This window comes from Mixophyes fleayi, chromosome 4, assembly GCF_038048845.1.
Source record: "Mixophyes fleayi isolate aMixFle1 chromosome 4, aMixFle1.hap1, whole genome shotgun sequence".
Classification (NCBI taxonomy): domain Eukaryota; kingdom Metazoa; phylum Chordata; class Amphibia; order Anura; family Limnodynastidae; genus Mixophyes; species Mixophyes fleayi.
The window spans coordinates 193,365,319-193,385,409 of NC_134405.1; the positions used below are offsets into that span (position 1 = coordinate 193,365,319).

Consider the following 20,091-nt stretch of genomic DNA (forward strand, 5'->3'; position numbering starts at 1 on the left):
ATCCTAGGAAATGTTATAATATCTTCAGCTTTCTATGTCTGATCTATTACCATTTCATAATATGTACAGGATTAACTTTAACTTCATTTGTTTTTCTAGGCTGGGTCCGCTTTCCATATTAGCTATTAACAGTATTATTTGTAACCACAACCTAAATATTTGATTTGAAACCAGTCTGCAACATAGCAGATGTGTTGTAATGAAAATGAGAGCTGAATATTTGTTACATCTAACTGCTCTGTATAGTTAAACTGGTCTGCATGGTTAATACATGCCAGCTATTGATCTTTACTAATACTTTGTTAATATCCCTTGCAGCAGCTACTCTACCTCCACCCATAAAGAACGGTAAACAGACATCCATCCATATATACATTTCTGCATTAAACATATCACACCTCATGTGCATTTTTTTCTGGATGACCCTGTTGCATGATATTTTATTTATTTAATATGCATATGTTAAAGGGGAAATATAGATTGTAGGAGAAAGTGCACTGTTTTGTGTGCTCCTGTTGCTTACAGATGCATAATTACATCATTTCTGAAACAGTGAATCGAAATGAACTGATAGATTTAATTATCTATTGCAGTATGTAAAGGATTTATTTCTGGCAATAGAGGGCCTAGGCTGTGACCAAGCTCTACAGTGACACCAATAGCATGCTGTCTTGCTCTGTTATTTACCAAAGTACTACACTCTCTCTATGTTATTTAAGATACTTCCCCTTTAAGTAGACTGTTTTATTTTTATGTTTGATAATATTAAACGTTTTAATTTGTGCATGGCCTGTGCTTTAAGTGAAATGGCTCTTTTATGTATGCATACAGTATATATATTTGTCACCACTGCTGGAAGTAATGGGGCTCCTCACTTCATAGCAATTTTGTTTTGTAGCACATGTATTTGTTAGAAGTGTTTTGTGTATGTGGATTGTAGTGCTAGTATTCATTAATGTACACACAATAATGTCATTGTCGTCATCTTGAGGGCACAGGTGCTCATACTTCACTTGTTGCTTAATCCACCTTCTCGTAGCCCTTTATTTATATTAACATAATTATACTAATTACAAAGAAGCAATGTCGGGTGTCACATACTGATGAAGATCAAGTTATTGGATTTTTTTTATCGTAAAAAGCTCTGCAGCATTTTGTGCAAAAAAAGATAATTGCTTTATGGCTGCTCTAAATTGCTCACTGTTTTCTGTGCTTTAATTTGTAATTGTTTTATCCTTATTTATGACAAATCTACAGACATCTTCGGTCTTATCTTCCACTGTTGTGTGACTTGCCACAGCTGTCATTTGCAATGTATTGTTCGGTTGCATGGAAATGGATTCACTTTTTTGCTCCACATGAATACATAGATTTGCTCCAGAGATTCCTTTCTGCCTTTGTTGCTAATCCCTCTCAGTTGCTACAGGAAGCAGCCCGTCAGCACAATATAATGGAGAATTTGACTTTCAGATCGCCCAGACGCACCTTCTGATTTAGAATTGACTGATCGTCTTGAAAGAAGTGTGCAGCTCTCGTGGGTGCCAGGAGATGACAATAACAGCCCTATTACGGGTAACTTAATAGGAAAAAGCTGCTGTCATTTGCTCACTTAACTCTCATACAGTTAAGAAAAATATAAAAATATAATTTATCAGAATACCCTTTTATTTCAGTGCTTCCAAGCTTTCACCTGTGATATAATGGTTGGGAAGCAACTTATTACTCTCATGCTTTGTAGGCTGTATGATTTTCTTTACGTGATGACTGATGTTTTATTGGAACATACTAAAATAAGTTAGATATAGAAAATGAATCATTGTAATTGTTTGACTTTATTAATCCATAGTTCAGTTTCACATGTTTGAATCTAACCACATAGATAATATTTTGTCAAAGTGACAGAAACATAAAGACAGACATCTGAAAGTGCATAAAGCTTATTCATTTGTCTTTAGAATTTCTCATTGAGTATGAAGATACAATGCATGAACCAGGAGTATGGCACATCCAGACCAAGGTCAGTGGTACACAGGCCACAGCCACTCTGACCCTATCACCATATATCAACTACTCCTTCCGTGTCATCGCTGTTAATGAAATTGGCCGGAGTGACCCAAGTGAACCTTCAGAACGTTATATGACCAAGGCGACAGGTTTGTAAACTACAAAACAACTTGTTTTAATAGCAATTTAAATTTAGCCACAAATGTATCACAAATTTGATGTGTATAAATGTATTTGTAACATTAATTTATGACGTTATCCATGTTCTGTGCTCTAAGAAGTTGAGCATTATAATGAGGGATCACTATGTTTAACATATTTACTTTACGTTCATTTAAAGAATTGGTGTAATGTCACAACCAACACGCAAATTCATTATTCAGTAGTTAACAAAAGGAAGCACTCGATAAACACATATTTATTTTGTCATTTTCAGAGCCTGATACAAGTCCGTCTGGTGTCAAAGGGTTAGGTACAGAGCCAGACAACTTAGTAATCACCTGGAAAGTAAGTCTGATCATCTTTGCATGAAAAATTAATACTTTATCAGAGATGTATATGGTACATTTGGAGCAGGGCCGGACTGGGACTGAAAATCAGCCCTGGCATTTAAAATACAGAGGCACACCTCAGTTCAAGCTTGAAAGAAGCTTTGTGCCGCCGCGTAGCCGAAAAGGGCGTGACTACATTGTTTTGTGGGTGTGGCCAACATGGGGCATTGATACATACATTATAATAAAACATTACATTTATCACAGCCCCCCTGTGTCAGTGAGATACACACAGCCCCAGTCAGTGAGACACACAGCCCCAGTCAGTGACACACACAGCCCCCCCTCAGTAATACACACAGCCCCCCTCAGTAATACACACAGCCCCCCTCAGTAATACACACAGCCCCCCCTCAGTAATACACACAGCCCCCTCAGTAATACACAGCCCCCCCTCAGTAATACACACAGCCCCCCTCAGTAATACACACTTACCTTGTTGCTCGGCGGATGGAGTTCAATGTGATGTGCGGCTGTTGCCAGTGATCACATGGGACGCGTGACAGGTGCCATCCCATGTGATTAATATCACACGACCGCACATCTCATTGAACTCCCTCCGCCGAGCAGCGCGCAGTGAGCTGCGCTGCTCGGGCGGGCATGGTGCCCCCATCGGATCGGCCCAACTAGCCATCGGCCCTTCTGGCATTTGCCAGAAGGGCCCGATGGCCAGTCCGGCCCTGATTTGGAGCTATATTTACTAATAAGCATTGTTGTAAAAATTTTCATTTTTTCACCTTCATGCAATGAAATGCACTTGTGTACATTTTAAATAGCAATTTGTACTTCTCCTCTAAGAGCAGCCAAAATTTTAATTTGATATGATTGTTCCATAACGTATTGCTTTTTCATGCTCACCCAAACAGCCTCTGAAAGGCTTTGATTCTAATGGACCTGGTCTTCAATACAAAGTTAGCTGGAGGCAGAAAGATGTTGATGAGGAATGGACATCTGTCACTGTTGCAAATGTTTCCAAATATATTGTGTCTGGCACTCCAACATTTGTTCCATATGAAATGAAGGTTCAAGCTTTAAATGACCTTGGATATGCTCCAGAACCTGCTATCGTCATTGGACATTCGGGAGAAGACCGTAAGTATGCTAAAAGGCTTAGCACCTTTAAAAAAGTTATGTGAATGTAATGAGTGTGAAATGCAGTGTGCTGACTTTTTTTCGTCATATTTCTTAATAGTTCCAATGGTTGCTCCTGGTAACGTTGAAGTGGATGTCATTAATACAACTTTAATAAAGGTTCAGTGGGATTCTGTCCCTCTAACATCTGTCCGTGGTCATCTACAAGGATACCGGGTGGGTTTTCCATGATCTGCTGCCTACATAGCCCTCATGTTGTTTCTAAGATAGACACATCCTAAATTAAAGTGTTTAATAACAATACATTATCACACATGCAGTATAGGAGTACAATTTGAAAAAGAATTCATACAATTTTAACTGTCATTTCAGCTGATAGAGTCTATTTAGGTAATAGGCAATAAGTCTCTCTTCAAGGACTGTATAAATAAAAGCGCTATATATATATATATATATATATATATAAAATAAAACATTAGAAACCTTAAGAGTCTGAGAGTCCTCACTATTTACCATCCCAAATCATTTACGTTTGGTAGTACTGTCTTCAGTTATGCACTGCTACTTTTATATGTACATTTTTTATATTCCATCCTCTGTACCTAAATATTGTAGGTCTACTACTGGAAAGCACAGAATCGGACAAACAGAAATAAGAGGCATCTAGAAAAATGGATGCTGACATTTGCTGGAAACAAGACCCATGGGATGCTCCCTGGGTTATTACCCAACACCAACTACTTTCTCAACGTTAGAGTGGTGAATGGCAAAGGGGAAGGTCCTTCCAGCAAGGATAAATACTTTGAGACCCCAGAAGGAGGTAATATGCTCTTTTTATACGGAAAAAACCCAAAACACTTTAAATGCATACATCATATTTGTTTTGCCAAAGTAATCTACTATAAGTCAAAACAGAGCTTTTACATTGCCAGTAAATACTATTTTGTTAAGACAAGACAGAATATGCCCTTTCAACTGTTAAACTAGGAAGAGGGTAATCTTACAAATAGAGCAGACTTTTTCAGTGCCCACTCCCATCCTCTCAAACTTCAGATTACACGCCGAATCACATCACACTAACTCTGCTCAATCCAGTGTAAAGGTGATTGGTGCAATCAGATTAAGAATATGAAATGAAGGTTCAAGATTTAAATGACCTTACTGCTGGTGGATTCTGCCATCTGAAACTGGGTCTCAGGTGTCTCTTCAAAATGCAAAGCAACTCCTCTCAAAAAAGTAAGATTCATGTAAAGCGATAAACAGTGGGGAGCTTCATAGTGTAGGATTTCCAGAAGAATTGTGCCTAAAATTAGTATTGGTCAGATTACTGGTCGACATGGAACTTTAGACGCGCCGGAATGAAGCAGCAGATAGTTTTCAAATCAACGCAGTAGGAGAAGTAGCTTTGTGGCTTATCACTGTATACCAGTCCACTTCCACCACCGGGTTAGATAGTATAACCTCTCCTGCACCAGGTGACAATTAGTTACATTGTATCTTCATAAATCAAATTTATTATGAATGAAATGGTGAAAAATAATTGTATTTGTCTAATGTATCACATTTAAAGGGTTGGCTTTACATAAATTAGCTGTGTAGGAGGTTCCCCATTTTCCAGTTTTGTTTTACATGTTTGTGCATACACCTTTAAACTGTATACTTCTATATTCTTGTGTATACATTTTTCTGCGTGTAAATATAATCCTCCACAGCCTCTAATTCACCCTCCATTCCACAGCAGTCCAGCTGTCTCTAGATACACCTGGCCCTTACACCCATGCAATAATGGCCGCTGAGGCTTATTTTTTTGACTCCACTCCAATAACATCATTTATGTGGACTTGTATTTTGTGTTAATGTGAAGAGCCAAAGACCTATGTGGATACTACCATCAGCTTTACTTTTATTGTCTGTCATAAAAATGGTAAAAATGTGCTATTTCTGAGTAAGCAGGAAATGGGAATTAAAGTAACAACCAGGGTCGGGTTCAGTGATCACTAGATGTTGCGATGATCATGGCAGCTCTTGTGACCATATTTGGTTTGTCAGAAGTTGCAGTTAAATATGTATTAAAATGTAACAAGAGAAAATAGCGAACTTGCTCGTAGATATATGCCATGATTTAAGTTGTGAAGGGTCCTCTGCTAAAAATAACATACATTCTACATTTCTTAATGAAATAATAATTTTCTGGCAATTTACTGTACCACATTTCTCCCTTTGCTATGTAAAGTATGTGTTTTAATATATTTTATCTTAATTTGAATAACAAACCAATCAATTGGATATGTATAATATGAGAAATAATGCTTTACATGTACACACTTGAATTTTATATTGTGAAAACTATTTTCATAAAGTAACATTGATGCTGCTACTTATTTATTCCTGCAACAATTTAACAAAATATATGTGTTTAATGTTTTTATTATGTGTTAACAATTTGTTCCTGGTAATAAGTTACCGATGTCAAGTTTAATTAATTCTTATTTTCATGTTATAAATTGATGGGGCCATCAATTTGTCTTAGTAAAAATATGTGCAAAAGTACTATATATAGTATCACCATTACTAACAATATGTATCATTTTCAATGTACTACAAGGGAAGTTAATGACTTTTGTTTCTGTAGTTCCGAGTATGGCCGTTTTACATATTACTCATCGAACGCCTGATTCATTAACTTTGACATGGAGCCCACCTGTGCATCCAAATGGGGTCCTGACACAATATACTCTGAAGTACCAGTCAAGTAAGCCCAGTACAACACTTTTGTTTATTCCAAAATCAGTGTATCTACAACCAAAAAGTGACATTTTCACATGTACAACATGAAGGTAAATGCATGTAATACTACTTTAGAGTTCAGAAGAGGTAGACATGAACCACCTGTCATCTTCTGTATTGTGCGCATGAGCTCAAGAAGAGCAGATAATATATTTAAGTGGTCAGCTTGTTTATTTAGAACTACATACACTACAGCAACACTACAGTCTTACTCAGATGTATCTTTGTAAAAGTCCACCTTCTTGGATTTGTTTTTGGTGCATGTTTGGTTATATGTGCAAACTAGAAAGGGTCTGTTTTGTAGCACAATGTATCCAACACTTGCCTCTCCTACAGAGTTGCCATTTTTTCTGGAGGGGAGGGTCATGTATATGAAGTCCTTTTAATCTGTAATGCACTAGTGGCAATTGATTAGAATAGCCTTTCCAAGTATTCCAATAAAAAGTATTATAAATATAATGATAAAACCAGAAATGAGCTTATGGATCACCGGACTGTTTTTATTGGAAGTGGTGGATGCTCCAATAATTCTCCGGAAGATATCTTAGTAGTTGAACACTCTAGCACAGATTGATCCCAAAAAATGAATACATGTAGTTTATACTGTACAATATACCCAAAAATATGTTTAAATATGTGTACAATTTACATGCGTATTTTAGGTGAGAGATGTGCTTTAAGAGTTGAAAGATTTTATCTTTTTACGAACTAATGTCTTTCTCCCTCATTGTAAACCAATGGAATTATCAGGCCTATTGTAGTAGATACTATATTTATTCTCCTTTCTGGGGCCCATGAGTTCTACTACTAAGATATGAAGTCCTCTGCCAACACCCTGCTCCTATCACGATTCACATTCCTGGCATCATTGGAGCAGGAATATTGTACATGATGCAGCGGTGTGTGTAGAGACATTAGGACATAATTATGTCTTGTTAAGTATTCTTAATTAAGTCTCCATTGGCTAAAGATTACATTGTAACAACTTTTTGCTTTGATGTTCAAGCAGCTTTCAAATAAATGTGCTAAAGTTTTAGCTCTGTTATGTTTTTAATTATTGTATCTTTGTGTGATGTGAGTATATTAGGTGCAGTGATGTCGTTTAATCAGCTTTTTATTCATTCTAGTAAATGCGACACATGAACTTGGGCCACCAGTTGAAATTACAATCCCTGCAAACGAGTCAAGTTATGTTTTAAAATATTTAAACCAAAATACGAGGTACAAGTTTTACTTTCATGCACACACTGCTGTGGGCCCTGGAAGCCAAAGTACTCAGGAAGCAATAACTGCTATGGATGAAGGTAAGATGGGTATGTACCTGTATAGACCTTCCCATTTATTTACATGTTATTTCAAAGGACATTTTAGTTTTTCTTTCATTAAGCAAAAAATAAATTATCATATGTTTCCAAATCCTGTAGAAAATCTATATATTATTAATTGAAAGTAAGGTGGGATTTATTTATTTATGTTTACAATTTAAGAAGAGCTGACACACCATTACTGGATGATTTTAGATCTAAATTTGTTTTACATATAATTTGCTGGCGCACTGTTGTTAAAAGATACAACAAGTTTCAGTGCAAGTTTGATCTTGTAGGCATGCTGAGACATGTAGGTGCCCAGCAGCTGGAGAGCTACTTGTATTCTAAGCCTACTGTCACATACAGTAATGTGAGGGTCACTCAGAGAACCCTGCTGCATTTGTCTATATTGAGGGAGATACATATTGGTCATTCAGGTGATTGTTGGATTCATCTATTCCAAGGAAAAAAGTGTCAATATTGAGCTAATGAGAAATCCTCATCTGTTTTTGGGTATGAGGGGATGGCTGAGGATAGATGTATGAGTGGACATCTCTTTAAGTGTCTCATTTTGGCCATGTACACTGGTGGGAGTTATGCTTTGTGAGTAACAACATTGAATAGTTAATATACAACAGGTAAAACAGTAAATGCAACCATAGGAATTACTTTGTAAAAACAATAATATATTTAAAGTGCTTTCATGCTCCCAAGAATTTCAGGTCCGTTAATGCTTCAGAAAATGTAGTTAGTGTTTGGTACTCAGACTTAAGTGTTCCTTTGGTTTTCTACTCTTACTAATTTTCAGTTTCAAATGCATAATTGATTCCACTAGAGAGTGTGTGTACATTATGTCTTGTATCTAATTTATTCAGTGTCCCTCTGTTTCCATTTAAAGCTGGTATTCCCCCACCTGCTGTGGGTGCAGGCAAAGGTAAAATGAAACGTTGCATGCTTTTCTCAGTGTGTGAAAGCTTGCCATCACGAAAGGGCACCACGGTGTTAAACTAAGTCATTTATACAGATGCTGATATTGAAGCAGTTTATCACATTTTCATACTTTGTTTTTATTGTTGATGCACCTGTTTAGTATACAGTTATATTCTGGGAGATAACAAATAATTGCTAGCATCAAGTCTAACCAGTAGATCACAAAAGTGTAATGGAATGTTGCAGACAATTCTGACAGATGGTGATGAATTAAGATTACATTAGGTCCTAGGCGCTAATCAAAACATGGGTCCACCTCACCTGCACCCATATGTAGTATACCTGTAAAACCCTTCAAAAGTGTGGGCTTTGGTGGTGTTAAACAGCCCAAGTATTAACTGCCAACCTCTGGCAGAATGAATATGCTGGCATTTGTAGTTCAAAAATAGTTGACGAGCCACTGGTATCATAATCTTCGTCTAGGTCTGATATTGATTATATAAATGAGGCCTTATCTTTCTACCCTGAAAATTATTTCACAAGTTATACCCTTATATTAATCCAAAAATACTGTTGACTCTGGTTCCAATAAACTAGATCCCACCATCCTAGTCTCACCTGTAAATAGACAAGCAAGTCCTCTTCGTTCCACTTGGTGTGGTTCACATTTTTGGCTTTGCCTCTTGCTGTGTGAAGCACAGCTGCAGCACCTCCTCTGCCCTGGTGTCAGAGTATCATGTGAGTAAATCACATGACAGTACAGTGATTTCTAATTGGACTGGATTATACATTAGTCGTCTTTCCCTTTTTCGAAGGCACCGTCCTGTGGTAAATGGTACATTAAGTGCCATATTTATAGACCATTAAAAGAACAGGTCAGGTTTGGTAACCTCTGCATACTGCAAGGTTGATCAGAATGATCAGGAACCAGTTACATACATCTAGTATGGCTGCTGCATTTTAGTTAAAGGTCAGAAGTAAATATTGAGACACTGTGGTTACATAGTTCCTAGGACTTGTTTTGTTTGTTCATTCCTATCATTAGACTAAAATGTTAACTCTTATGCTCTGAATGTTGGCTATTGTTCCATACGTTCCAAGTGTCACACATTGTATATGGCAAATTGTGAATCAACCATATATGTCCGTAGTTGATGTTGAACCACCAGTCTTTTGGTTAACAGCCAAATGTGCTTACTTATTGTGCCACAAAGATAACTTGAAATAAACTGTCAACCATTATATCTTAACAATATTTGCATTTTTCAGTTTACTGAGAAATTTTAATTCAGTCTAGATGAAGCATAATCTCTAAAGGATGCAAAATTGTACATCATCTGATGGGGGAAGCTAGGCAGATTCTTGCAGAGTGCAGGTTAGGCATATCAAAATTACATTTCCTTTTGTGGGAAGAGATTATTTAAATGAAATTCCATAGGTGAAAAGGACATATTCCCTGATTAGTGAGGGGCTTCGTATAATTTTTCTCCTTACAAGAGGATGTATTTTTCCATGTTCTTGGAAGAGGTGGAAGCCATGTTTTGACCTATACTGTATTTTCAATGGGATGCTGCTTATATCTTCCAAGTGTACTTTATTTGGAAAAGAACGTTATGTAATAAAAACGACTGAAACAAATAGCATGATACGTAATAATTATCCTCTCACTGTCATGATCAATTTAAGACATAAATGAAGCTAAACTGAGTAGTATTTTAGTAGGAGAAACAGAAAAGTTAAACTTGAGTGGGACGATCCTCAAGTATATATTTTGTGGGTAGTATAAATGAGTTTAATTGTGATAAAAATAGAGCAGTCATTTTGCTGCAGAATTAATATGAGCCTTAGTTCTCTCAGGTTTGGCTCATCTGCTTTATGCATCCAAGTAGACATAACGATCAGCAGAGCGTCAGATCCTTATCAATTTAGAATTCTCACCTAGTCTAGTCCTCCAATGTTGAAATCGGAATTATTTCCAGGCTTGGCAGATTGGGGAAAGGTGGGGCAGTTACTAAAGCACCTGCCAAACCTACCCTGACAACCCCACACTGAGGTTTCTTCTTGCAGCCATGCTAGCCCTACTTGTAGGCAAACAGGACAGTACAACATTTTTTATATGACACTGGTTATTATTTGGTTAATAAGTGTATGAGCCACAGCTGTGTGGAAGCCATTGGCTTAACTACAGGGCTTACAGCTGCTACAGGGCTTGGTAGCTGAGAGGGTCCTATCAAGACTTTTCAGTTGCCAGGCCCTGTTTAGCTGCCACCTGGTCTGCCCTGGGTCCTTCTCCCCACTGCCATCTCTTTTGAGCACTGCGCTCAGAGAAGAAAAGCACAGTATCCAGTCAGCAGGGAGCTTATTGACCACCTGCACTGGAAGGCATTAGAAGTCCCAGGAAGCTGTAAGTGCAAGCCAGCATTGTATGGATCCAAAATTATATTCTGCTCAGATGTACACTTCCACTAAGCATGATCTGTAGAGCAGTGAGTTAAGGAAAACATTTAGGGTTTAGACAGTGCTAAGCCTCTCGACAACGCTTTCTCCTCCCATTCAAATACACAGGGAATAGGGTGATGAATCTTTAACATTTACTACTAACACTTTCAAGACACATCTCTAAGTATACACACTTGTACGCCTGACATATGTCTAGTGCAAGTGTGTGAATTATATGAATCTTCCTTTCTGCAGTAGTCTAAATGGAAGTTAAATTAAGTAATACGTATAAATGTCTACATCTTCATATAATATAGGTGTTAATGAATTAAGTATTAGCTGGATGGGTCAAAATACAATCGGCCAGTCAGCATCACCTTTCTAGCACTGCTGATCATTATCATTATTGCACCTGCCTTTCAGCCCCCACAAGAGAAAGAGCATGTCTGCATCCAGGTCTACTTGAGTCATAATTACGTAAACATAGCCTGTAATTGGCCTATGCTTGCCAGCCTCTTGACTCCCTAGTCCCGCCTCTTTCCTCCCCTGTACCGCCTCTTTCCTCCCCTGTACCGCCTTTTTCCTTCCCTGTTCTGCCTCTTCAGGTGCAGGATGCACAAAAATCTGCAAATCAATTAATGCATTACTTTTTTTGGTAGACATGAGCAGTACAAACATTCTTATGTGGTGCAAAATAAAATATGTCCAACTCTACATGAGCCCCAATGTTTTAAACAATAGAGGCATTCAGGTCTTTTAACATTCAGTAATGCCTTTTGTTTTACTTTAAACCAATGTTTGCTGTGCTACTAAACGTAGTGAGATTTACTTTTGATGGAATCAATTGGTACTTGTCTACACCAGTAAACTTGGGTATTCATACATTTACTGTGTGCTGTTGTTGTTTTTGTGTACTATATATGTTTGTAAAATAGAAAAAGAATACGTTGAGCTCCAGTATGCGGCATGGACAAACCCTGTATATTTTATGTGACTCTTTATTAACTTGTGTTTCATCCTATATTTACACTAATCTCTCTGTTCCGTTTTCCCTTGTTCATCTGTAGAGTATACTTTATAAATCACAGTTGTCAACTCTTTACTTTTATTACTGACACACACAAAAATTGTTCTGGTGGTGGTTGGAGTCACTCTCAACCTGTGTAACATACAAGTGGCACTTATTAAAGAGATAAGTTGGCAACAGTGATAACAATGTGTATTTTGATTTTTGTATAGAGGCTAGAGGCAGCAGAAAGGCCAGGCACACCCCTGGCAGAACCTGGTATCATTAAGCTCCATAGCAAAATTTGTGGGACGGCCTGGCAATGCCAAACGGGGGTTTACTATACATGCGCCAGCTCCTGCACATGCTCAGAAGAGCAGAGTAGGGGACTAGTGTCTCCTTATTCATATAGACATGTATGTTGATGATTATTCTTTACTGCTTTTTAATATGCATTAATAAGAAGATGTATTTTTAAGAACATATGAGGATTGAATGCAAAAGTGGGGACCTGGATTTGGATTTATGGATTGGATTAATAATGAATAAAGAAAAAATAGAACAATCCCTAGGTGCTCAGATGGATGCAGCTCACACTCAGCCACAAAGGGTCACACCAAAACACAATACCAAACTATATCCGATAAACTTCAGGTTAGTCTTGTGCTTCCAGATAAATAAAATAAGTGAATTCAAAATATGACCAGTCAAAAACAAGGAGAAACCAACTCTCTGCCTCCCTATTTTTTCATCATTTCACCAAACAGTCCTATAATAGTAAAAAATAAGTTGTACTCTTCAGTAAAATTCCACAAAAACATGTAAATGTCCGTAATGTTAACATTAAAAGTCTTTTTTTAAGCAGCATGCAGTTTTTTTTAACAATATCCCCCCTTTTTTGGCTCACAGGACAAACTTATGTCTCAGACAGTTTCAAATAAAATCTGCAATGCTCGAGTATCTTGAAAGATTCATCTTATCCATTTAATGAATCCACAGACATTCCTTCACAGGGACACAAATAAGCCCCGTGGTCTGTAGCACTTCTCTGTGATGTCTCTTCTCCCAAAGGAGCAAACTAGTGCTATATTAATTTGCACAAAAGTTAAATTAATTCATCAATCCAGAGCTCCCATTGAATCAGATGAGTGTCATCAGGTTCAAATCTTGGTCAAACGATGACATATATTCAACTTTTGTGCAAACTAATATAACACTAGTTGTCATTTTTGAGACACATCATACGGAAGTGCTGCGGAGTACACAGTCTTATTTTGTGTCCATATGAAGGAAAATATGCAGATTTCTATAGCCACAGTGGCTAAGTGGTTAGCACTTCTGCCTCACAGCGCTGGGGTCTTGAGTTCAATTCCCGACCATGGCCTTATCTGTGTGGAGTTTGTATGTTCTCCCGGTGTTTGCGTGGGTTTCCTCCAGGTGCTCCGGTTTCCTCCCACACTCCAAAAACATACTAATAGGTTAATTGGCTGCTTTCAAAATTGACCCGTGTCTGTCTGTCTGTCTGTGTGTGTGTGTGTGTGTGTGTTAGGGAATTTAGACTGTAAGCTCCAATGTTGCAGGGACTGATGTGAATGAATTCTCTGTACAGCACTGTGGAATCAGTGGCGCTATATAAATGGTGATGATGATGATTAGAAGGGTGATTCTTAACTCCAACAATTGGTGAGTGTACTCACTACCGTGGAGAAAACAGGAGCAATATATTTATTGAGGTCAGGAAGGCACTTATTATTTGCACTCTTGGGAGGGTTAAAGTGTTTATTACATTCCCTTTGTGAAGACAGGATTACGTTATGTGTATCTCCGTTTATTACATATGACTAAAACTGCGAGGAGGAGTTCATCAACAAGCCCAAACAAATGTGAGATGAGTAACATCGTTTACGTTTTGCAATGAGATACCATTTAGCCACGATTTATTGGATAAAAGGATTTTCAAGATACTAGAGCATTGCAGATTTTTGTTGACAAAGTCTGTCCTGTAAGTAGAAAATTTATAGGGGGGATTTCGTTAAAAGAACTGCATGTTGCTTGAAAAAAGACTTTTTAATGTTAACATTACGGACACTTATAGGTTTTTTTGGAATATTACTGAAGAGTGCGACCTATTCATCATCATCATCATCATCATCAGTTATTTATATAGCGCCAACATATTCCGTAGCGCTTTACAATTGGGGACAAATGTAATAAACTAATAAACAAACTGGGTAAAACAGACAAAGAGGTGAGAAGGCCCTGCTCGCAAGCTTACAATCTATGGGACAATGGGAGATTGACACATGAGGTTAAGTATACATTTTGCATCTTGGCCCAGCCAGACTGCAAAGGTAGGGTGACTCATAAGCTAAATGATCCTGTCACACAATAATGTTGGTCCGGGGGTAGTTGTCTTGTGTGAAATTGTGTAACAGGCTAAAGGTAGTGAGGTTAAGATGGTGGTTGAGGAATATTATACGCTTGTCTGAATAGGTAGGTTTTCAGAGAACGCTTGAAAGTTTGTAGAACAGAGGAGAGTCTTATTGTGCGAGGGAGAGAGTTCCATAGAGTGGGTGCAGCCCGAAAAAAGTCCTGTAACCGGGAATGGGAGGATGTAATGAGGGTGGATGAGAGACGCAGATCTTTTGCAGAACGGAGTTGCCGAGTTGGGAGATATTTTGAGACAAGAGAGGAGATGTATGTTGGTGCAGCTTTGTTGATGGCCTTGTAGGTTAGTAAAAGTATTTTATATTGGATTCGGTAGAAGACAGGCAGCCAGTGTAGAGACATACAGAGTGATTCAACAGAGGAATAGCTATTTGCAAGGAAAATCAGTCTTGCCGAAGCATGCAAAATAGATTTTAGGGGTTTGAGTCTGTTTTTGGGAAGACCAGTAAGGAGGGAATTGCAATAGTCAATGCGGGAGATGATTAGTGCATGAATTAAGGTTTTAGCAGTGTCTTGTGTGAGATATGTGCGGATTCTGGAAATGTTCTTTAGATGTATGTAACATGATTTAGATATAGAGTCAATGTGGGGAACAAAGGATAGGCGTGAATCAAGGATTACACCTAGGCAGCGAGCTTGTGGGGTGGGATTTATGGTCATGTTATCAACAGAGATAGAAATGTCAGGTATGCTCTTGTTGGCGGGTGGGAATATTATTAACTCTGTTTTAGAAAGATTAAGTTTGAGTTGACGAGAGGACATCCAAGATGAAATGGCAGAAAGACAGTCAGTTACACGGGACAACACAGATGTCGAGATATCAGGAGAGGATAGATAGATTTGGGTATCATCCGCATAGAGATGATACTGAAAGCCAAAGGAACTTATTAGATTTCCAAGAGAAGCGGTATAGATAGAGAACAGCAGAGGACCTAGCACCGAGCCTTGTGGTACTCCAACTGATAGGGGAAGCGGAGCAGATGTGGCTCCAGAGAAATTAACAGTGAAAGAGCGATTAGAGAGGTAAGATGAGAACCAGGATAGAACTGTGTCTTGAAGACCTAGGGATTGCAGCGTTTGTATGAGAAGAGAGTGGTCAACTGTGTCAAATGCAGCCGAGAGATCAAGGAGAATTAGGAGAGAGTAATGGCGTTCAGTCTTAGCAGTGATCAGATCATTAACAACCTTGGTCAGCGCAGTCTCTGTGGAGTGTTGAGAACGAAAGCCTGACTGAAGAGGATCCAACAGGTTGTTTGCGGAAAGAAAGCGTGTGAGGCGAGTGTAGGCAAGTCTCTCTAGAAGCTTGGAGGGGCAAGGGAGCTGAGAGATGGGACGGTAATTTGAGAGAGAGTTTGGGTCGGAGTTTTGTTTTTTTAGAATAGGAGTAATCACTGCATGCTTGTATAGTGATGGAAAGATGCCAGTAGAGAGTGAGAGATTACAGATTTGAGTTAGAGGTGAAATGAGCACAGAAGACAGGGATCTACCAATTTGCGAGGGAATAGGATCAAGAGGACAGGAGGTAGAGTAGGAAGATAAGAAGAGCGTAGAAATTTCCTCTTCATTTGTGGGGTCAAATGAAGAGAGGGTGTCAGAGGGTAGTGGGAAGGAAATGAGCTGATGGCTTGTTGAGGAAGAGGATACCATTTCTAGTCTGATCTTATCAATCTTGTCCTTGAAGTAGGTAGCAAGATCCTGAGCACTGATAGTAGATGGAGGGTTCGGGGTGGGAGGATTGAGAAGATGATTAAATGTATTGAAAAGGCGTTTGGGGTTAGAAGCCTGAGCATAGATAAGAGATTGAAAGTATGTTTGTTTTGCAGTGTCCAGAGCATTTCGATAGGAGTGGTAGACAGAAGTATATGTGAAGAAGTCATTAGAGCTTCGAGATTTACGCCAGTGACGTTCTGCTTTACGGGACAGTTTTTGAAGATTTCGTGTTGCTTTGGTGTGCCACGGTTGACATCGAAGTCGACGTGTAGTATGAAGTGTCGCTGGAGCCACTTGATCAAGGGCCGTTGCTAAGGTTAGGTGAAAATGAGGTACTGCCATCTCAGGGGATGAGAATGTAGAGATAGGGGAGAGAAGGTGTTGGAGAGAGGTGGAAAATTGTTGAAGATTAATAGAATTCAGATTTCTACGAGTATGAGGAGGCTTGGTTGAGTTAGACAGTAGAGAGGTTAGAGCAGTGGGGGTGAGAGTGTAGCTGATAAGGTGATGATCCGAGAGGGGGAAGGGTGTATTAATAAAGTTAGAAACTGAGCATAGTCTAGAGAAAACAAGATCAAGGCAGTGGCCATCCTTATGAGTAGATGATTCAATCCACTGGGAGAGGTCAAGTGAGGATGTTAGAGAGAGTAGTTTGGAAGCAGCTTTGGAAGGTGGGTTATCAATGGGGATGTTGAAGTCACCCATGATGATGGTGGGGATGTCTGAAGATAAGAAGTGAGGGAGCCATGCAGAGAAATCCTCAATAAATTGTTGGTGTGCTCCAGGGGGACGATAGATCACCGTAACACGTAGGGAGAATGGATTAAAAATGCGAATAGCATGTACTTCAAAAGATGTGAACGTGAGTGATGGGACATTTGGTAGAACTGTGTATGTGCACTGTGGGGAGAGAAGTAGTCCAACCCCACCTCCTTGTCTGCCTTCAGGTCTGGAGGTGTGGGTGAGATGGAGGCCACCATGTGAAAGTGCTGCAGGTGAGGCAGTGTCTGATTGCATGAGCCATGTTTCTGTTATTGCCAGAAGGTTGAGGTTTTTTGAGAGGAAGAGATCATGAACGGAGGTAAGTTTGTTACAAACAGATCGTGCATTCCAAAGGGCACATTTAAAGGACTTGGGAAGAGAGGGTAGACAGGTGATGTGTTTGAGGTTTGCTATAGAACGGTAGTGTTCTGATGTATGTGTGTGTGAGGAGTGTGGGGGACCTGGATTAGGTGATATATCACCAGCTAATAGAAGCAGAGTGAGCGAAAGATAGGCAAGGGGATTGTAAGATGTGTGGCCTTTTATTTTCTGGCGACAGGTGGAGGCTGTACTTGTTAGAGATAATAAATAGGATAACAGTTCATGGGTGTTAAATAGAGGTGAGTGGAGTAATGCATGTGCAATATGAACAAATTTGTGTGTTGGTGGAGGGGTGAAAGATGACACAGTCCTAAAGATCATGCCATGAAATGAGACTAAGAAAAGCAATTTGTGAAACATTGTGAAAAAAGGGGGTAAAAGCAAAAAGCAAGGGTATTTTAAGAATTACCTCTTAGCAGTCTTCCATATAAATAGACAAGTAGTGCAGAAATAGGCTGTGGCAGATGCTGCTTATTGCTGGGAGTTAAATCAAGTCAAATGTAGTCCAATGTTTGTCCAACTGTGTTGTCTAACTGTGCATTTTCGTCCACTTTGTGAGAAAATCCCACTTAGTGCAGAAATCACACACGTCTAACCCCACATACGTCTCCCCATAGAATGAAGCTAAGATGTAGTCAGTCTAATTTAGGAATACACTACAGATGTGCTAATTGGTCAGCTAAACAAAGGAAAAGAAAACATTTGTGGGAAAGGATAGAGGAGGCCAGATACCTATCATAAATTAGGCAGCAATAAAAGACTGTGCCAACCTAAGTTTAAACAGATAACAGTTTCCTATAACATACTTAAACACAGATTGCAGGGATGAAATTCACAGAATAATGATCAGAGTAGTAGTAGCAGCATGGATGAACATACTTAAACACAGATTGCAGGGATGAAATTCACAGAATAATGATCAGAGTAGTAGTAGCAGCATGGATGAACATACTTAAACACAGATTGCAGGGATGAAATTCACAGAATAATGATCAGAGTAGTAGTAGCAGCATGGATGAACATACTTAAACACAGATTGCAGGGATGAAATTCACAGAATAATGATCAGAGTAGTAGTAGCAGCATGGATGAACATACTTAAACACAGATTGCAGGGATGAAATTCACAGAATAATGATCAGAGTAGTAGTAGCAGCATGGATGAACATACTTAAACACAGATTGCAGGGATGAAATTCACAGAATAATGATCAGAGTAGTAGTAGCAGCATGGATGAACATACTTAAACACAGATTGCAGGGATGAAATTCACAGAATAATGATCAGAGTAGTAGTAGCAGCATGGATGAACATACTTAAACACAGATTGCAGGGATGAAATTCACAGAATAATGATCAGAGTAGTAGTAGCAGCATGGATGAACATACTTAAACACAGATTGCAGGGATGAAATTCACAGAATAATGATCATCAGAGTAGTAGTAGCAGCATGGATGAACATACTTAAACACAGATTGCAGGGATGAAATTCACAGAATAATGATCAGAGTAGTAGTAGCAGCATGGATGAACATACTTAAACACAGATTGCAGGGATGAAATTCACAGAATAATGATCAGAGTAGTAGTAGCAGCATGGATGAACATACTTAAACACAGATTGCAAGGATGAAATTCACAGAATAATGATCAGAGTAGTAGTAGCAGCATGGATGAACATACTTAAACACAGATTGCAGGGATGAAATTCACAGAATAATGATCAGAGTAGTAGTAGCAGCATGGATGAACATACTTAAACACAGATTGCAGGGATGAAATTCACAGAATAATGATCAGAGTAGTAGTAGCAGCATGGATGAACATACTTAAACACAGATTGCAGGGATGAAATTCACAGAATAATGATCAGAGTAGTAGTAGCAGCATGGATGAACATACTTAAACACAGATTGCAGGGATGAAATTCACAGAATAATGATCAGAGTAGTAGTAGCAGCATGGATGAACATACTTAAACACAGATTGCAGGGATGAAATTCACAGAATAATGATCAGAGTAGTAGTAGCAGCATGGATGAACATACCTGAAGATGAAAAGAGAAGAGAAAGATGAGGATTAGTTGCTGTGTTGTCTAACTGTGCATTTTCGTCCACTTTGTAAGAAAATCCCACTTAGTGTAGAAATCACACACGTCTAACCCCACATACGTCTCCCCATAGAAATTATTAATTATTTGTTACTATTATAGGACTGTATGGTCGAAATTATAAAATCTAATATATAAATGTCTAGTGGCGTGTGTTAGTCTGTCTGTCTATGTGTGTGGAAAAAATAAAACCGAGCTGCAGCGCCACCTGCTGGGCAGAGTTATACACTGACCTACTAAATTCTTAGTGTGTGTGGAAAAAAAAATTCAGAAAGGGCTGAAATTTGGTATACTAAGATGTTTTTAATTTGTTAATTTAATTTGTTAATTGTTAAAAGTGTTTATAAAGATTTAAAAAAAATATATATATATTTCTTGAAGGAGAAGTAACAGTTAGGAGTGGTTGGTGGTTGCTGGGGGTGACAGTGGGGAGTGGTTGGTGGTTGAGGCCTGGGCTATGGCCCAAATGCATGACAAGAGCCTTTTTAACACCTTAAGTAGCTTGATTTGACTAGAATGCATGAGTATCATGCACGGGTTAACTTGTGTATATATATATAT

The 20,091-nt window shown here is 38.6% G+C and overlaps 1 protein-coding gene across 13 annotated transcripts in view; it reads left to right on the forward strand.

Moving 5' to 3' along the window:
• Positions 1–20,091, forward strand: part of NRCAM (neuronal cell adhesion molecule) — a 200,955-nt gene that overhangs the window by 152,214 nt on the left and 28,650 nt on the right. For 4 of the 13 annotated variants that reach the window (XM_075209041.1, XM_075209046.1, XM_075209045.1 and 1 more), the window contains 10 exons: positions 319–348; positions 1,471–1,572; positions 1,956–2,153; positions 2,441–2,511; positions 3,422–3,647; positions 3,748–3,863; positions 4,263–4,467; positions 6,280–6,399; positions 7,562–7,738; positions 8,640–8,675. In XM_075209041.1, coding sequence (XP_075065142.1) covers positions 319–348; positions 1,471–1,572; positions 1,956–2,153; positions 2,441–2,511; positions 3,422–3,647; positions 3,748–3,863; positions 4,263–4,467; positions 6,280–6,399; positions 7,562–7,738; positions 8,640–8,675 — 1,281 coding nt within the window. Of the gene's footprint in view, positions 1–318; positions 349–1,470; positions 1,573–1,955; positions 2,154–2,440; positions 2,512–3,421; positions 3,648–3,747; positions 3,864–4,262; positions 4,468–6,279; positions 6,400–7,561; positions 7,748–8,639; positions 8,676–20,091 lie in introns of all 13 variants that reach the window. The other 9 variants (XM_075209053.1, XM_075209051.1, XM_075209043.1 and 6 more) reach the window with 5 other exon arrangements.